The sequence below is a fragment of the Camelus bactrianus genome, chromosome 20, assembly GCF_048773025.1.
Source record: "Camelus bactrianus isolate YW-2024 breed Bactrian camel chromosome 20, ASM4877302v1, whole genome shotgun sequence".
Taxonomy (NCBI): domain Eukaryota; kingdom Metazoa; phylum Chordata; class Mammalia; order Artiodactyla; family Camelidae; genus Camelus; species Camelus bactrianus.
Genome location: NC_133558.1, coordinates 22676607 through 22692843, shown reverse-complemented (window position 1 = coordinate 22692843; position 16237 = coordinate 22676607). Strand labels below are relative to the sequence as shown.

Here is a 16237-nt window from a genome sequence, read left to right as displayed (position 1 = left end):
GTTAAGAGGAACTGGCTCCTGGCTTGGCATTAGGCAGGCTCTGCCCCTTCCCTTTGTTGTCAAGACCTGCTGTTTCCCCATCTCTGCCCTCCCCTTTCCCCATCTCTGCCCTCCCCTTTCCCCCTCCTTACAAGAGTGCCCCCAGTCCCACCTGTGGTTTCTTCAGCTCGGACTTCTGCCTCCACTTCCAGGGTGAGCCGAGTGACTTCCTTGCCTGGAGGGGTCCGGGCCCGCCGGCCCTTGCCCTTCCGAGAGGAGTCACACTTGAGGTGAATGAAGGTGACCTGGCAGTCAGAGCAGGGGGCACCACCTGGGGGAAAGGCCTTGTAAACCCCAGGGACAGCCCCTGGAGACAGGGAAAGTTGTCACTCCCAGCTCTCACTTTTCCATCCCAGCCTGGACAGATCTCACCAGATCTCTGACTGCAACTATCTCAGTTCTCTTTTAGTCTAGCATACTAATTAGTTAATTAGGGGAATATCCTAGGACTTCCTTGGACCCTATGCCTACAACTGCTTCCTCCCCTGCTCTGTCCAGAATTCAGGGTGCCAGTGGTTTTTGGAGATCTCGCTAAGCAGAGAAGCTGAGGGGTGGGAAGAGTTTGGTGGCCAGATAGTTCATTGGAGTGGGGGCCCCAGTCCAGACCTGGCCCCAGGATTCTGCTGGCCTCCTCCGTTTTGCCTTTGTTTCGCAGGTGCAAACGGCATTTGGCATCTTTGATCTTGAAGGAAGCCCGCTGTTTAACTGTCAGCACTGCAGCCTCTAGAGGGATGGTAGAAGCTCAGTACAGCCTGGGGACCCCTTGGGAGTGGGAGCTGCTATAGAGGATGTTGGGAAGCTGGGCAATAAACCGAGGGCTTAGCTGGAGGAGAGGGATTACAAAAGCCAAAGGCATCAGATGTTAAGAGCAGAGGGAGCAAAGCAGCAAAGCTGGAGAATTCAGAACAAAGAAGGGGATCCAGGAACAAGTAAGGCCAAGAGGGGCAAGAGAGTAGTGTGGAAACAAGGCCTCTGGGCTGGTGCTCACCATGGCAGTGGTTGGAGTTTGTGCTGTTTCCGGTGTGGCCAGCTCGGGCTGGAGCAGCCCTGGGGCTGGGGATGCCACAGCTCACGGTGAAGCCATTCTCAGACTCTGAGAGAAGAGGGCTGTCACGGTTCTGCCTTGGCCCCACCAACCCCCACTGGTTAGAGGAATCCAAGGGGAGTAGAGGAGCTGCCTGAACAGCCAGCCTTCCTCCCTGCCAGCCCTTCAGCAGCTTCTTCTACGTACCTGGCAAAAACCGGGCCCGGGAGGGGCAGTTCAGGGCACAGGTGTCCTTCTTCCCAGACCGGTTGCAGGTGAGCATGGCTTTTGAGGCACTAGGACTACTCTGACACTTTACTGGCTCTAGGAATGGGAGATAAGCCTGAGGAGGAAAGGGTCTTCCTCTCCCACCCTCTTCATCACTTGGGTAATTTGAAAGAGGAGAATTAGCTACATGCAGAACTGTAATTGTACATGGAGACTGATAAAGGGATTATTTACCAGAAAGTTCACATCTCAAATGGCTACATTCTCCATCCCCTACTACCTCACACCTTTAGCATGGAACTCTACACTTTCCAGGATCCCCAACAACCCCTCTACCCTGGGACTCTGACCCTGCAGTGCCAGCTTTGGCCAGCAGAGGGCGCTGCTCACCTGTGCAATCCTTGCCATTCCAGTGCAGCCGGCCCTGGCCTGCTGGGCAGGTACACTGATAGCTGCCAGGAGTGTTGATGCAGCCAAAGCGGCAACCTCCCCGGTTGATGCTGCACTCATCCACATCTAGGGGAGGGAGGAGGGAAACAAACAAAGGTGGAGGAGGAAGAGGAGCCAGGGAGTGGGCAGTGAGCTAGGACCTTTGGTTAGAGTTCCAGGCACTCTAAGATGATTCCTGGCCGAGAAGAGCTCAAACCTACGACCTCCTTCCCTTATCTGTCCCCAGTCAAAAGAATGCTTGAGAAAGGGCCAAGCTGACAAGCTTTTTAAAATCTTCCATCCTAGCTACCAGTGGGCCTGTAATTTGGGAGCTAAAGATGGGAGTCAGGGGGCAGTGACAGGGTGGAAGATAGAACTTTTGAAAAGAGGATGCTGTTCCCTGATACCCTAGTCTCTCAGTTGTCTTAATTTCTCCTGTTTCATCACGATGGGTGCAGACTTGGCACAGGCACCTGGGGATTGCCCATAGCCACAAACCAACTCAGGGACTTGTTCAATTGAAGGATGAGGAGGTGAGAGGGGCTGGGGGCTGAGGATTCAAATCTGCTGACTTACCCCCACAGTGGGTGACACCATACAGTAGGTAGCCATGATGGCAGAGGCACTGGAAGCTTCCCGGTGTGTTGACACATACGTGGTCACAGGTTCGATCAAAGGAACACTCGTCTATATCTGGAAGGGCAAGGTTTCAAGCCACTGAATCAGTCTTGGGACACTTGACCCTGTGACCCCTTGCTCAGGTGATGGGTCCAAGTGAGGGGCCTTGGCTCTCTCCCTTAAATTTAAAGAGTTCCTACTCATGGCTCAGCCCGGAGATCAGTGATTCAGCAATGCCTACCCATCCTGTAAGCCCCTCCACTTGCAGTCTTGGGAGTCAGGAACCACGAGATCTGGTGCCTCTGGATCAAGGCCACCATGTAGTTAGGCTGGCCAGATACTGCCCAGGATATGAATTGGGGTGAAATCCATCTCTCACTTTTTGCCAAGCCTAGTGCTCTCGTGTACAGCTGCTTCACCAAGAGGAAGGAGTATATTTGCTAATTCACAGCATGACACTGCCTATGGAGACTCTCCACAGTGTCTATTGAGTTTCTCAGGCTCCAGCTCTCTGGCCTCCTTGAAGCTCTCCTACCTCAAGAAATTCTCCCACAGCTTTGCCCTTGGCCTGAGTCTGCTTACCCTGGCAGTTCCTCTCATTGATGAGAAGCTTATAGCCCTTCTTGCAGCTGCATTCGAAGCTGCCCACTGTGTTGCGGCAAATGTGGTCACAGCCCCCATTGTTCAAGCGGCACTCATCTATGTCTAGGGAAGCAGGACAAAGTGGAAAGAATCAAAAGTAATACTGAAGGTTGGGGACAAATAAGGAGACGAGATCCCTCCCTCCCTCACAGAGACAGGGAGAATCAAGGAGCGCTTTGTGCCCTCCTTTTCTGACTCCTTTCTGCCATCTCTATTTCTCCCCTATTCAGGGTACCTGTGGCCATTAGTAGCACCTTTCCTGAGACTGAGCCTTCTTAGAAGGGGAAAGATGGGAACCAGAGTCAGGCCTTCTGAGAACTGCCTAGAAGTAGGTGGGCATTTGACCTACAGGGCTAGTCTATGTACCTGATTCTGCCACTGATTGCCTTCCCAAAGAGGGTGGTGGACAGGGTTTATCCCTTTACTGTCCCCTACCCGTGCCTGTCATAAGAGCCCTGGGGATGGGCGGGGTGGCAGAGAGGTAGAGATTCAAAGGGGCAGTCCTTCAGAGAGGAGGAACTGGGAGAGAGGCCAGGCAGGGAGGACCTCCAGGAGAGCCAGTGAAGCTGGGTAGCTGGTGGGGGAGGGGTAGGGGCCAGGCAAGGGGCTGGGCTGGGAGAGGTCTGGAGAGACTCAGGCCTGAGGCAGCTTTCAGCACTAGGAAGGGAAGGGGGGCTGGACGGGTGAGCAGCTTCCTTCCTGAGGTCAAGTTCCCCAAGCTGGTGGCAGACAGGACCCAGGCTACTCACCCCTACTTGGGGGAGGGGGCAGAGAGGGCTGTCTTCCACTTCACTCTTAGCATACCTGTCAGCAATCCTTCCTAGCAGCAAACTTCTCAACTCTGGCTGCCTGACCCATACCCCCGCCCTGCCCTGGCCCTCCCTCACCCCACAACCCCCATCCTCTCTGCCGGCTGTTGGGCCAGAAGACACAAAGAGCAAGCCCAGGCCTTCCTCCAGTTCCTACTTCTCATGACCAGGGACACAGACCTGATGAACCTTCCCCCCAGACCTAATTAAAGGGAGGGAGAATTATACCATAATAATAGCAAACAATGTTTACCATTTGCCAGGCACTGTTCTAAGTACTTTATATATAACTCAGTTAATTCTGACAATGTTCCTATGAGCCAAGCACCTTTACTGTGGTAAAGCTGAGGCACAGAGACACTAAGTAACTCTCCCAGGATCACAGAGCTAATAAGCAGCAGAGATAGAATCTGAACCCAGGGAGCCAGGCTCCAGCATCACTGCTTGCAACTGCTACCCTAATCTCCCTCTGACCAGGATAGCCTTTTCACTGAGAAAGTCTGGGGTTAAGAAGGTTATGGAACACACTTGTGACCTTGTACATCTACAGGGCTCAAATACCCTCCTAGACCCAGGAACATAGGGGGATAGGAATGATAGGGGCAGGGTCACTAAGGAAATGGCTGGACTTTTGTGCTCCTTGAACTGAGATGGGAAAGGTGGACAAGAGACAAACCTTAGTCACATCCCCAGTTCTTAATAATCAGATAGCTCCCAAGGGGTTGAGGAGGTCCCATAATAGGTACTCTATCTCTGGTCCCAATCTCAGCCCCTTACCCTCACACTCCTGTCCTCTGAAAACCCTTACCTTTGCAGGTCTTCCTGTCTGGCTGCAGCATGAAGCCCACAGGGCAGCTGCAGTGGACACCCGTCGCTGCATCGTGGCACTTACTGTCACAGCCCCCGTTGTTGACAGCACAGGTCTCTGTTTAGGAGGGAGGTGGGGGGATGGTAACTGGGTTATCAGCTTGGAGGAATCCCAAACTGGAGGGTAGAGGAGAGCACAGAGGCCCAAGGGAAGACCTCAGCTGCCTCCCTGGGCTTTAGAAGAAGCATTAAGCAGAGGCTCCCAGCCCCCTTCCTCCCATCATTCCCAGCCTCCATTCCCTCACAAGTGCAGCCAAGCAGTCCACTTCCCTGCCCCCTACTTGATTGAAACAAGGTGGACAGCAGTGAGGCAGGTACAAGCCAGAGCTGTCAGGCAGGAATGTGCTGAGGGGGTGGAGGCGGTGGAGGAGGGAGGGTGCAGGGAGTGATGGAAGCTAAGTAAGGGTGGTTCTTGCTGCCAGGGAACAAGAAGGGATAGATAGGAGTTTTCTTCTCTTTCCACCGACTATCTCTTTGGTGGGTGGAGGGGTCATGGTGGGACATCTTGGGAAGAGTGAGCTTGGTGATTCCTAAGACAGCTGAGAGATGGCCATCAATTCATCTTCCCTTCATCCCTGCTCAGCTGTCTTATGAAAGATCCCAGTTCCAGGACTGACTACTCATCCTCAGAGGAGATAGTTCATATTGTCACAATTTTCCAGCCCACTCCCTGCTACCTGTGTCTCCTCCCGAGCCCTCCTTTAAGTTCTGGATGGAGAGAAGCTGGCTGTTCTGTTGTTGTTTTATTTTCCTAATGGGTAGGCATTGTCTAGAGGAGGGGAGGGGGCAAAAGGAAAAGAATCCAAAGGAGAAGGAAGGGTATAAGAAGGAAGGTGAAAGAGTTAGCGGACCTCAGAGCTGAGTCTCTTCTGTTGCCCCCTCTTGACTGGTACGCTTTCCCTTTGCTGAGAGGTCAGAGTTAGGGGAGCATGGATGGGTCATCTCCCTATCTTCTGAATTCAGAGCAGGAAAAAAATAGGTTTAAACTGCAGCTCAGGAGAGTCAGATCAGCCCAGGAGAAAAAACACATCAATTCAAATAGTGCAAGGTCCTGACACAGGGACTGGGAGGGAGGTGCAGGCCGATCACTGGGGGGCCTAGAACTCTCTCCCATTAGAAAGACAAAATCATGAGGCCTCTGCTACAGAAGAGAGGAGAATCAGGAGACCTGAAGGAGAAAAGTACTGCAGGGTACTATCACCTTGAATCTTTGACTCCTGAAACTCAGGCCCAACCCTTATTACTGAGGGGACCAGCAAGGGCTATAGAAGAAACTCTGCCTCTGGGTCCCTGGTCGTGCCCTGGTCCTTCAAATGCCCAGGCCGGGGAGCAGCCACAGTGAGATCTCCTCTGTGCTAGTCCCACCTCAGTCTCTCCTAAGGTTCCCCAAGACCATGGGAAGAACCTGGGAGGGAACCTTGAGTTCAGGCTGCAAGCCCAGCCACCCCCACCCACCTACCCAGAGTGCTCTTAACATAAGAACAGGTGCCCTAAGCCCTGGAGCAGAGAGGGGAACAGAGATCCTGCACCAAGTCTAGTAGATTCTCAGGGACTCAGGATGGGGAGCATTAGAGCTGGCACAATGACCATCCCAGGTTGGACCAGGAAGCCAGGCATTGCTGCCCGTCCCCACAGGGCAGTGCTTTTGAGGGTGGCCTCTTTGGCTGCCTCAAACTTTTACTCTTTGGATTGCATGTTAATATCACAGTTTAATCTGTGCTTACTCTGTGCCAGGCATTCGTAGATGCTCCACATGCACTACCTCCATCATCACAGCAACACTAAGGAAGGACTCTTATTCTCCCTATTTTTTTTTATAGAAGCATAAACTGAGGATCAGAGAGGAAGGTCACTTGCTTAAGGTGGCACAGTTAGAAGGTGGCAGAGCCAGGATTCAAACTCAGGTCTGTCTGAACTCAAATGTCGTGCTCTTAAACCGTTATGGTGGGAGAGAATGGTGAGTGATGCTGGGACTGTGAGTTAATGTGGGAAAGAACCCAAGAAAGAAGCCTCCAGGAGGGGCTGGCATCTAACCCTATCCCACCCCTACCTCAGGTGGCACAGTGGGCAACATAGGTAGATGGAGCTGGCTGGGTCTTTAGCTGTGGAGAAGGCGGAGAGGGAGAGGAGCAGATGGTTGGGAAGGGGTGAAGGTGTTAGAAGGCGAGTGAGAAAGAAGGTGGGATGATGGAGCAGGAGAGAAAGGAGAGGAAGAGAGTGACAGGACCAAAGGCAGACAAAACCAACATGAAGCCCAGCTCTTGGGGACTCAGGTTTCTTGTCACCCAGTGGGCCCAGTACCCAGGCTGCCAGGGGAACCCAGTCAGGCTGGGCCCAATGGGCATGCGGTTAGTGGGAGCCCCAGCAGGTTAGCCCTTCCCCTAGCAAGCCAGTGAGAGCAAGCGGAGAGAGCAGACATATTTACCATTAGAAACGGCCTGAGGGGGGATGTGCTGCTCTAGCCGCCTTTCCCCTGTTTGACATTGTAAAAAAGCTGTTTAGATGCTGGGCAGGAGCTACTATGGCCCTCTGTGCCCCAACCCCCTCCCCACCCTCCTCCTCCACCCTGCAGGCCCAAACCACTAGCCCCAAATGATGAGCCCTGAGACTCCTACGCTTCACTCCCCAGCCTTGTCCTGCCTGGTATCCTCAAAGAAACCAGGCTCCCACTAAGTGACTAATGGGAAACTGAGTCTCAGAGAGGGGCAGTCATGGGCCCAGTACTTCACAGCATGCCAAAGGCAGAGCTGGGATGCAACCTCAAGTCTTACAAGCTGCCAGATCCCATGGGGTGCCCACCCTTTTTACTACACTGTACTGCCTCTCAGTCTCCCCATTAAATCTGAATGTCCTGATGGCCCTGAACAATGAAGTTTCCTCCTGCCAGGGCTGGGGAGAAAAATGAGATACAGGGCAAGGTAAAATAAGTTCTACTGGAGAATAGGGAGAAGAATTTGGAAAGAACATAGCTGTGAACCCTAGAGCAGCCTCATGTGCTCTCTTCTGCCTCACTTGGCCATGGCCCAGAAAGTGGAATGGGTCTTGCATTAGAGAAGAGCTCAAGCTTAACAGTATTTTCCAAAGCAGCCGTGCCCAGGACTAACTAAACAGAAAGAAACCAGAGAGGGACCTGGCCTCACATCCGTGGGTCCTGAGCTCTGTCCTGATACATGCAGCTTTTTTGGGGGGACTGCATGCAGTTTCTTCTGGGAGTCTCTAAGGATGTATGAGTGTGTCCAGGGGCTGGTGAGAGGTTTGGAAAGCAGTAGAATTAGACTTACGAGTTAAAAAATGAAAGGGGTTGGAACGAACCAGCCTGGAGAAGGCAACACGAAGACCTGAAAATGTTCCAAGGTCTTTGAAGAGTTAGTTCAGAGGGAAACATGTAGCAAGAGAGATTTTAATTAAGGAACTTTAGAACTGTGTGTGCAAGTCTCTGGAACAGGTACCTGAGGGAGACCTTTAAGAGCCCTATCTGCTCCCCTGTTCTTGTGTCTGGGGGAAAGGCAGTGCTCTTTGCAGACAGTAGGTCTCTGGAGTGAGATGGGAGAAAGTCTGGTTCTTAAGCTGAGTGTCTTGTCTCTGATAAACACAGAGTGACTGTGTTCACACCTTCCCATCCCCAGCATGCTGTAGCCCACGAGATGAATGGCCATCCATAAACACCCGTGCCCACAGAACAAGCTTGCCTTTGCCTGGTTCATGACACAACCTATCCTCCTGCCCAAACTTTTCCCTTTCATTTCTCACTTCTCCAAGGGGACACCTTATCCCATCATCTTTGTCAGCACTCTGTGAGCACATAGTAATTGGCCTTTACAAAAAAAAAACATGAAAACAGAAACAACAACAAAAAAAACACAACCCTATTAAGACTTAGCGAATTAGGGATTAAGGAATTGAACTCATGTGGTACCTAAAGATATTTGAGGTAAGGCCTAGGAATTCAGGAGAAGGGGCCCAGGTGTTAAGATGGCTCCAAACTGGGGTGAGAGGGATGGGATGCTGGAGTTGGTGAGGAAGTGAGAGGCCTACAGGCAGAGCACGACTGGAATGTGGAGGAGAGGGGAGGAAATGGGGGGCTAGGGTGAAAGGACTAGAAAGGGGATTTACAGGAGGAGAGAAAGTAGAAAGAGGAAAAAGATACCTGGAGTCAGGAAACCCCATTTGTCAGTTCAAGGCTGGCTGTTCCAGGAAAGAGCACTCTGTTCCACCCTCGGTCCCAGAGTGGGGACAGCAGGCTGTGACAGCTCCCATTTTACCACTCTAGTCAGCCGGGGACTCTGGTCAGGCTTCATCCACTGTGCTGCCCCAGCTTTCCTCCCCATTCTCAACCATGGCCTTGGTCAACAAGCACCTCTGCTAATTATTCCCAACTTGGCCACACTATTCTGGATAAAGAGGATGGTGAGGCTCCCAGGGGTGGGGCAGTGGAACCAACAGGTCTGGGAGTAGAGGGTCAGGTGAGCCCTTCAGTCTCTCAGAGTCGTTCCTCACCAGACCTGGCATTGTCTGGTCCTTCAGCTTGCTCACCAGTAATTCTGCGCTCAGCACCTGGGCCCCATGTGTTTCCCCTTCCCTTGGTTCCCAAGGGCCTCTACCCACTCCACCCCCCTTAACAGGTGAACGAGTTCTCCACTGGCCTCACCCACCAATGCACGTCTTCCCGTCCGTATGGAGCACAAACTTGACATGGCAGCCGCACCGGGGGCCCTGCTCTGTGTCATCGCACGTGTGCTGGCAGCCACCATTACCATAGTTGCACGTCACTGTGCAGAAAGGGCAGGAGGTCTGTAAGCCTACTTCTCCCTGGCACTGCAGTTCTCCATCACACCAAAACTGCTCTCTTATCTAGTTGTCCCTCCCATGCTCCCTTTCCTTCCCACCCCTTGCTGCTGAGGCCCCACACCCCTTCTCTTTGTTTCCCCTTCTCCCCCACTGCCATCCCAATTATCTCACATTTACAGTCCCGTTGGTTCTTGGTGAGCTCAAAGCCAGGGCGGCATTCGCAGGCAATACCCCCTTTGGGTGTCTCCCGGCAAATGTGAGCACAGCCGTGGTTCTTGTTCATGCAGTTCATTCCTTCTAAAAGGGAAGAGGAAGAGGGTGAATGTTCTGTACTTCTGGACACCTAGAGGAAGAGAAACTAGGAGGGAGAGTTGGGGCCTAGGGAACTAGGAGAATTACACTGAGGCTACAACACAGAGGAGACTGACTCTGCCTCACAGGCCCCTCGTCCTGACCACAGAGCTGGGTGCCAATGAGCAGAGCTCACAGCTATGCTGGATGACTTATAGGTATTGCTTCCCAGCCCCCCAAACCTGCATGATCACCCTCTCCTTCACACAGCCAAAAAATAGTATCTAATAGTTGCCCAGCACTGTGCTGGTATGGGTGGATTTAGGAAAGACCCAGAAAAATGTAAGATGTGATCTCTTTTCTCAAAGAGCTTACAGTCAAACTGGGAAGAAGGTAAATAACATTTATAATGTTAGAGAGGAGTAACTGGTACACATAATTACTATATGATTTTATTCAACAAGTATTTGTTAAGCTCCCACTACAAGCCAGGGGGTATATTAGGTTCTGGAGAAACAAAGATGAATTAGATATAGTCCCTGCCTTCAGGGATGTCACAGGAAGCAGGGGTCAGGGGGTGATGGTGATGTCACAGAAACAGACAACACATACCCTACTACTCCTGCCTGACCTTCCCAATCCAATCCAAGAAATAAGGCATGGGTGAGGCCCTCTCAGACAGCAGCAGCTTAGAGTTCAGCCCTCTACAGTTAGGATCAACATCCACCTTGGGTCTGGATAGACAGGATGCCCATGGTAGCCTCAATTCCTCACTGACTCCTAACCCCAAATGAATTCTCCCAGATTTTGTTCTAACACAGAGTATCTGTCCATAGAGCCCTCAGGATGCGATTGGGTTAAGGGATAAAAGAAGGAGCTAGTGGAGAGTGAGACCTAGGGGCTATTGAGAGAAAGCTCCTGAGCAGATGGAGAGAGAAGCCTGGGAGCGCAGGGCTGGACCCTCCCAGGTCATAGGCTGACCTTCCGGCCGCTGGATGCAGGTGTGCTGGTTGTCGCTGAGGAAGAAGCCTTCCCGGCAGTGGCACTCATAGCTGCCCATCATGTTGACACAGCTCTGCTGACAGCCGCCGTTGCCCTCGGCACACTCGTCCACATCTGTGCAGGAATCAAGGTTGGTAAGGCTGTGGGTGCAGGCCAGGGTCTGGGGGTGCCCTGGGACTTAAGCACCAAAGGCTGAAAGCAGTCTTAAGAATCCAGCGCACACTCACATACCCTCCCCTGAGATCCAACACCCAGCCTTAAGCCAGGCAGTTCTCACCCACTTATCAGCTAATGTTCCACTGCTGGTGAAGAGGCCACCCTAAGAGGTAGAGCTGGGAAGCTAAGCAGGTAGGGAGGGGACATTTGACATGGCTCACTTAGGTGAAGACGTGCCTCCCTTTTCTGCACCTGTTGAAACTGGGCCCAAGGGTAGAGGAGATCAGGAAAGAAGTCAGAGCAAGAGGAACAGAGATGGAGACTGGAGCATGGTCAGGGAGAGGAACTGTGGGTTGTGGTGAGCAGCCAGGGAATCAGGGCTCCATGTGCAAGGAGAGCTGTGGCCATGGTGCTGAGGCTGGAGGGATAGGGTGGGGAAAGGTAGTGAACCTCAACTCATTGTGAGGCAGGCACCATTTCTGTGGACAGGCCATGGCCCCAGCCTTCCTCCCCTCCCCCCATGCCTGGGCTTGCTGCCATCTTCCTGAGCCTTTCTCCTATTTTGGTTTAACAAAACAAAGTCTAGTAGCTTGGCGGGGAGGGATAGGGGGAGAGCTGCCAGGCCACACCCTAATCACCACCCCAAATCACCACCCCCAGGTCCCAGAGCCAAACTCATTGTGGAGCTCCCACTTCAATGCCTTGACTTCATCTCTCTTCTACCTACTACCCTCCCAAGTTAACAGCCCTTCTCAGTTTTCCTCAGCCCAGGAGGCATCAGGGAGACCAATCTGGCTTCTAAGGAATCTGGCTCCCAAGGGCCTCATTTGTCCTTCTCTTCCCATCCTTTCTGCTAAGCCCTAAAACCCTGTCCTTTTCCCTTCTGGCCAAGGGCAGAGGGGCCCGGATCAAGTAGGCTTCTGTGTGAGAGATGCACCTGTTGGGAAAGCCAAGGAGATAGACTTTCTTTTGCCTTGTTCCTGTCCCATCTCCTGCACCCCTGCCTTCTCCCTATCCCTGTCTTCCTGCTCTCACTCCATCCTACATTCCATCCTTCTGTTTGCTTCTTTCTATTCCAACCTTGTGATTTTGCTACTCTAGCCATGTTCTTTCCTCCAGTTCTCAGTGGAGAAACTGAGGTCCAGGGCACGGATGACTTACTCCAGGTTCTCCTAAAAGCCAAAGGTTAAGACTTTGAACCCCAACTCTAGGGTTAGGGCTAGATAGATCTTTGCTCCCCTGAGCCTTTCCATATCTACTCATTCTCTTATCCCTTGGTTGGTTCTCCCCAAAACACAGGGAAACTAGACTCGGTGAGAATTGGGGGGCCTAGAAAGTTCAAAGGTAACCAAAGAATTTAGAAGCTGATGTTTGCAGTCTCTGTAAGCAACTCACTGTCCTGGTCCAAGTGTCACAGCTTCTCTTTCCAAAGGAATGCCTAAAGAGGGCCTCACAGGTGACTGACAGATGAGAAGTGAGGTCCTTGCCTGGTAGCTACAGTGGTAGGAAAGGTGGCCAAGACAGGGGGCTAGGGCCCAGCAGGGATTAGGTTCAGAGACCCGAGTTGGGAGCAGAAACCTATAAGCATGGTCCAGGGATAGAATGTGACTGGGTTTAGAGACAGCTTTATAGTAAGGAGGCTCTCCTAGGCCAGTGAGACCTCAAATAATTCATCTGTTTGGTCAGATGTTTGGGCAGCAGGGGAACAGCCTAGCCTGCTTTTGTGGGCATTATTATTCTTGCTTCTTTTCCTTTCCTCGTGTTCTGTTCTTCCAGTCTCCTGTTTCTGTTTACCACCAAAGAGAAAGAATTTGGGATTCTTTTCCTAGGTTCACATCTCAGATCCTTTTCTGCTATGGGCTTCAACTTTTCCACTTGAGCAAGAATCTGACATGGTCCTGGTAATTTTCCAGAATGACAGAGACCAAAGTGGAGTTTGGTTCCCTAAAGATTCTCCTATCTCTGATACAACCTCTGGGACAAAGATCAGGTCAGATTGAGGCCTCAGAAGTGAGGTGAGGGTGAGCCTGGAGATTGCAGGAAGAGCTGGGAGAAAGCCAGCTGTTAAGGGCCAGTGGCTCCCTGGGGCAAAGGGAAGCAGAAGCAGCATCATCGTCATCATCGAAGACATCCCTTATGTTTATTGAGCACTTACTATTTGCTAAGGATTGTATAGGGCTCTTTACACATGTTTTCTCATGGTGAATCACACAGCAGCTCTCTGAGTGGGATATTACCATCCCAATTGCCCGAGGCTCCCTAGCTAGTAAGCAGCAGAGCCAGGATCTGCCTGGAGCCAAATCACCTTTCCACTGTGCTCAACCCCCTGTGACTAAGCTCACTGTTGTCATCTCTTGGCCCTTGTCCTGAGGACACTTTCTTGTGGCATCTCCTCAGTGTTTTCATCCAGCAACAGGACTGTTTCATCCTGAGCATCCAGTCTCAAAGGGGAGGCTGACCTTATTTTCTATTTTGTGGGAATGCAGCTTTTTGATCACTCTCCTCTCCTTGCCTGGGAATAGAAGATGCTGAAAATGCCTCTTTCCCCACAAGACGTACCCTTCCCCCATTCTTCCCCGTTGCTCACCCAGACAGTTGTGTCCATCATGTGCCAGGTGGAATCCATCATAACAGGTGCATCGGTAATTGCCGGGGATGTTGACACAGTCGTGCACACAACCTGCATTATCCTCTCGTTCACACTCATCCACATCTGTGGGCAAATAGGAGCTGAGGCAGCTGGACCCACCTGTGTGCCCCCGACTGTCCACCCCTGGGCTCAGCCTTACAGTGGCTTTTAAACATATATATATATATATATATAACCTGTGTGTGTGTGTGTGTTTCCATAGTTACTTTCATAGTTTACAAACCATTTTGCAATTTCCTATTTTCATCTGTATTGTCATAAACATTTTTAGATGTTTCTACCCAGTCTTTCCAATGATCATTGTACATGGTTGCAGAATATTCTATTACATTGTTGTATTGTAATTTACTAATCCCTTTTCTCTATTGTTAAGATTCCTTCCATTAATTTTGCTAGCATAAAAGCTGCATCAAAGAATATCTTCTCCCATATATTGTTTCTTTGAATTTCCTTTGACTACGTCCCTAAGCATAAGATTCTTGGGTCAAAGGGTATAAAAACCTTCAGGATTCCTGCTAAGTATGACAAAATCACTTTTCAATTCATAATGTCACCAGGAATTAATGAATATATCTTTGTCTATTGAAGTCTTAACCAATGCCGAAGGTCATAAATTTAACATCTCAAGACAGCTTTAATTTGCATTACTTTGATTATGAGGAGATCTGTTTGTCTGCAGTATGAATTGCCCCTGGGGTAAACTGTCTGTTCTCATTCTTTTGGGGTGTGGTGTAAGTGTCTAAAGATGGAGATTCCAACGTCAGGGAACCTCAGGGCTTAGTCCCATGATTCTGGTCCCCTTACCAAGTCAGATTGTATGGCTATGAACCATTCCCACCAGGCCCTCAGCTCATCTATCTGGTGCCTTTGTGCCAACTAGAAAATGGCACCCTCTCTGGGAAGAAACAGATCTCCCCCAACACCTTCCCATGCCGGCAGGGATTGCAGGCCTTAGTGTAATACACACCATGGCCAACTGAGAGCAGTGGCACTGATTTCCCCTCTCTGGCGGGTTCCCGTTCTCCAGGAGCCCTCCCAGCCTCACCTTTGCAGTGTTTCCCATCCCCTGTGTAGCCAGACTTGCAGATGCACTTGTACGACCGCGGCGTGTTCTGGCAGATAGCGTCGATGTGGCAGTTGTCGGTCCCCTCTACACACTCGTCCACATCTGGCAGGGGCAGAAGGGGCACTTGAGACCCTCCATTGGTGCCTCCCAAGGGATATCTTGAAGGTGGTTCCCCAGGGTGAAATCCCTTCTCTAAAATAGAGATAGCAGCCCCTCCAGAAGCAAGTGCCCTTCCACACCCCTCTGATTTCAGAGTGGGCTAACTCTGTAATTTTAGGAAAGAACCCCCACTCCCCTCAAAAATACTTAATCCACAATGACAGTTAAAATTCCATCATTTGAAACACCCTCTTTGATTTAAAAACAAACACATAAGAAACTTGGACTGGGTAGCACACTTGATTAGAAACATTCAACCTAAGGTGAATTAGTTTACCTTTCTTAGGAGCAGGCTTAGAGACAGGGAGAAGAGAAAAGGCATGGGGACAGTGGCCTCTGGGAAAGTGGCAGAGTCCAACGACTACTGGTAATTAAAGGAGGAAGAAAGGGAGACGGGGCATCTGAGGAATCTTCATCTGCCTCATGATTCTGCTTGAGACCAGGCCTGCTCCCACTTGCCCACCATGGCGCCTAAAATCTTTAAAGGAAAGAAGTTCCATCCTGGAAGGCTTTCCTTGGCCCCTGTGCTGTCAACAGCAGAGGGACTGTGAACTGGCAAGGGCTGGCACCAGTAACTTGAAGCCTGATAAGTGCACCCCTTGTGGCTCTTCAGCTGATTCATCCAGGCACATCCATCTCGCCACCCTGAGCTCTTTCATCTAACCCCAGGTGCTCCTCTCTCTCCTGGTCCTCACTTTGACACGAGGTACTACTCACAGAGCTGTGCTAAAGGAAGAGGCCAGCCAAGATCTAGCAGAAAAAAGGATGTTCAGAAAGGACATAGGGAAGAGAATCGTTTATCATTGTCGAGCAAAAGACTCCAGCTTCTGGGGCAATGTTATGCTGCCCATAAAGCTGAACTGAGACAGGGGGAAATGTTTCAGCCAAAAATGCTTTATAAAGTGTATTTGTGAAAGGTACTATACTGAAGGCTGTGGGAGCTCAGAGATGACTCAGCCCAGCCAGGAGAGACAAATAAGTAACATGAAGCAGGATGTGTTTGAGCACCACAAAGGTATTAGAGACAAGGAAAGGGGGTCTCAACCTTGGCTGCACATCATAGTCAACTCCCCTAGGACATGCCTGAGCATCACCTCCAGAAATTTTGGTCAGCTGGTCTGGATTGAGGCCTGGTTATCCATATTTTTCTAAAGCTATCCAGGTAAGTCTAAGGAGAATCTCCATTAAAGGGAAGATCAGAGGAAGAAGAGACCACTTCTAGCTGCGAACTGGGGAACCCAAGACAGTGTAGCAACGTGCAAGTAAAAGAAATGGGATTTGAAATCAAGACTGTAACTTCCAGGTGTAATCCATGGACTGTAGAACTGCTTGGCTTTTGTTAAAATACAGATTCTCAGGCCTTATTACCAACCTTTTGACTCCAAATCCTTAAGGTGCTTGATATATTTTTTACTGAATGAATAAATGACTAGACCAGTAATTGCTCCAATTTATAGACTCCCATGAGT

General features: G+C 50.8%; 2 protein-coding genes across 6 annotated transcripts in view; one reads left to right on the top strand and one right to left on the bottom strand.

Moving 5' to 3' along the window:
- Positions 1 to 16237, top strand: part of TCP11 (t-complex 11) — a 132202-nt gene that overhangs the window by 13852 nt on the left and 102113 nt on the right. The window lies entirely within an intron of this gene.
- Positions 1 to 16237, bottom strand: part of SCUBE3 (signal peptide, CUB domain and EGF like domain containing 3) — a 37344-nt gene that overhangs the window by 8989 nt on the left and 12118 nt on the right. For 2 of the 5 annotated variants that reach the window (XM_074348535.1, XM_074348530.1), the window contains exons 2-15: positions 14589 to 14711; positions 13481 to 13606; positions 10717 to 10851; positions 9616 to 9741; positions 9309 to 9425; positions 7082 to 7129; positions 4598 to 4714; positions 2921 to 3043; positions 2297 to 2413; positions 1682 to 1807; positions 1271 to 1387; positions 1028 to 1132; positions 646 to 762; positions 152 to 310 (exon numbers count right to left, since the gene is read on the bottom strand). In XM_074348535.1, coding sequence (XP_074204636.1) covers positions 152 to 310; positions 646 to 762; positions 1028 to 1132; positions 1271 to 1387; positions 1682 to 1807; positions 2297 to 2413; positions 2921 to 3043; positions 4598 to 4714; positions 7082 to 7129; positions 9309 to 9425; positions 9616 to 9741; positions 10717 to 10851; positions 13481 to 13606; positions 14589 to 14711 — 1656 coding nt within the window. The remainder of the gene's footprint in view (positions 1 to 151; positions 311 to 645; positions 763 to 1027; positions 1133 to 1270; positions 1388 to 1681; positions 1808 to 2296; positions 2414 to 2920; positions 3044 to 4597; positions 4715 to 7081; positions 7130 to 9308; positions 9426 to 9615; positions 9742 to 10716; positions 10852 to 13480; positions 13607 to 14588; positions 14712 to 16237) is intronic. The other 3 variants (XM_074348532.1, XM_074348534.1, XM_074348533.1) reach the window with 3 other exon arrangements.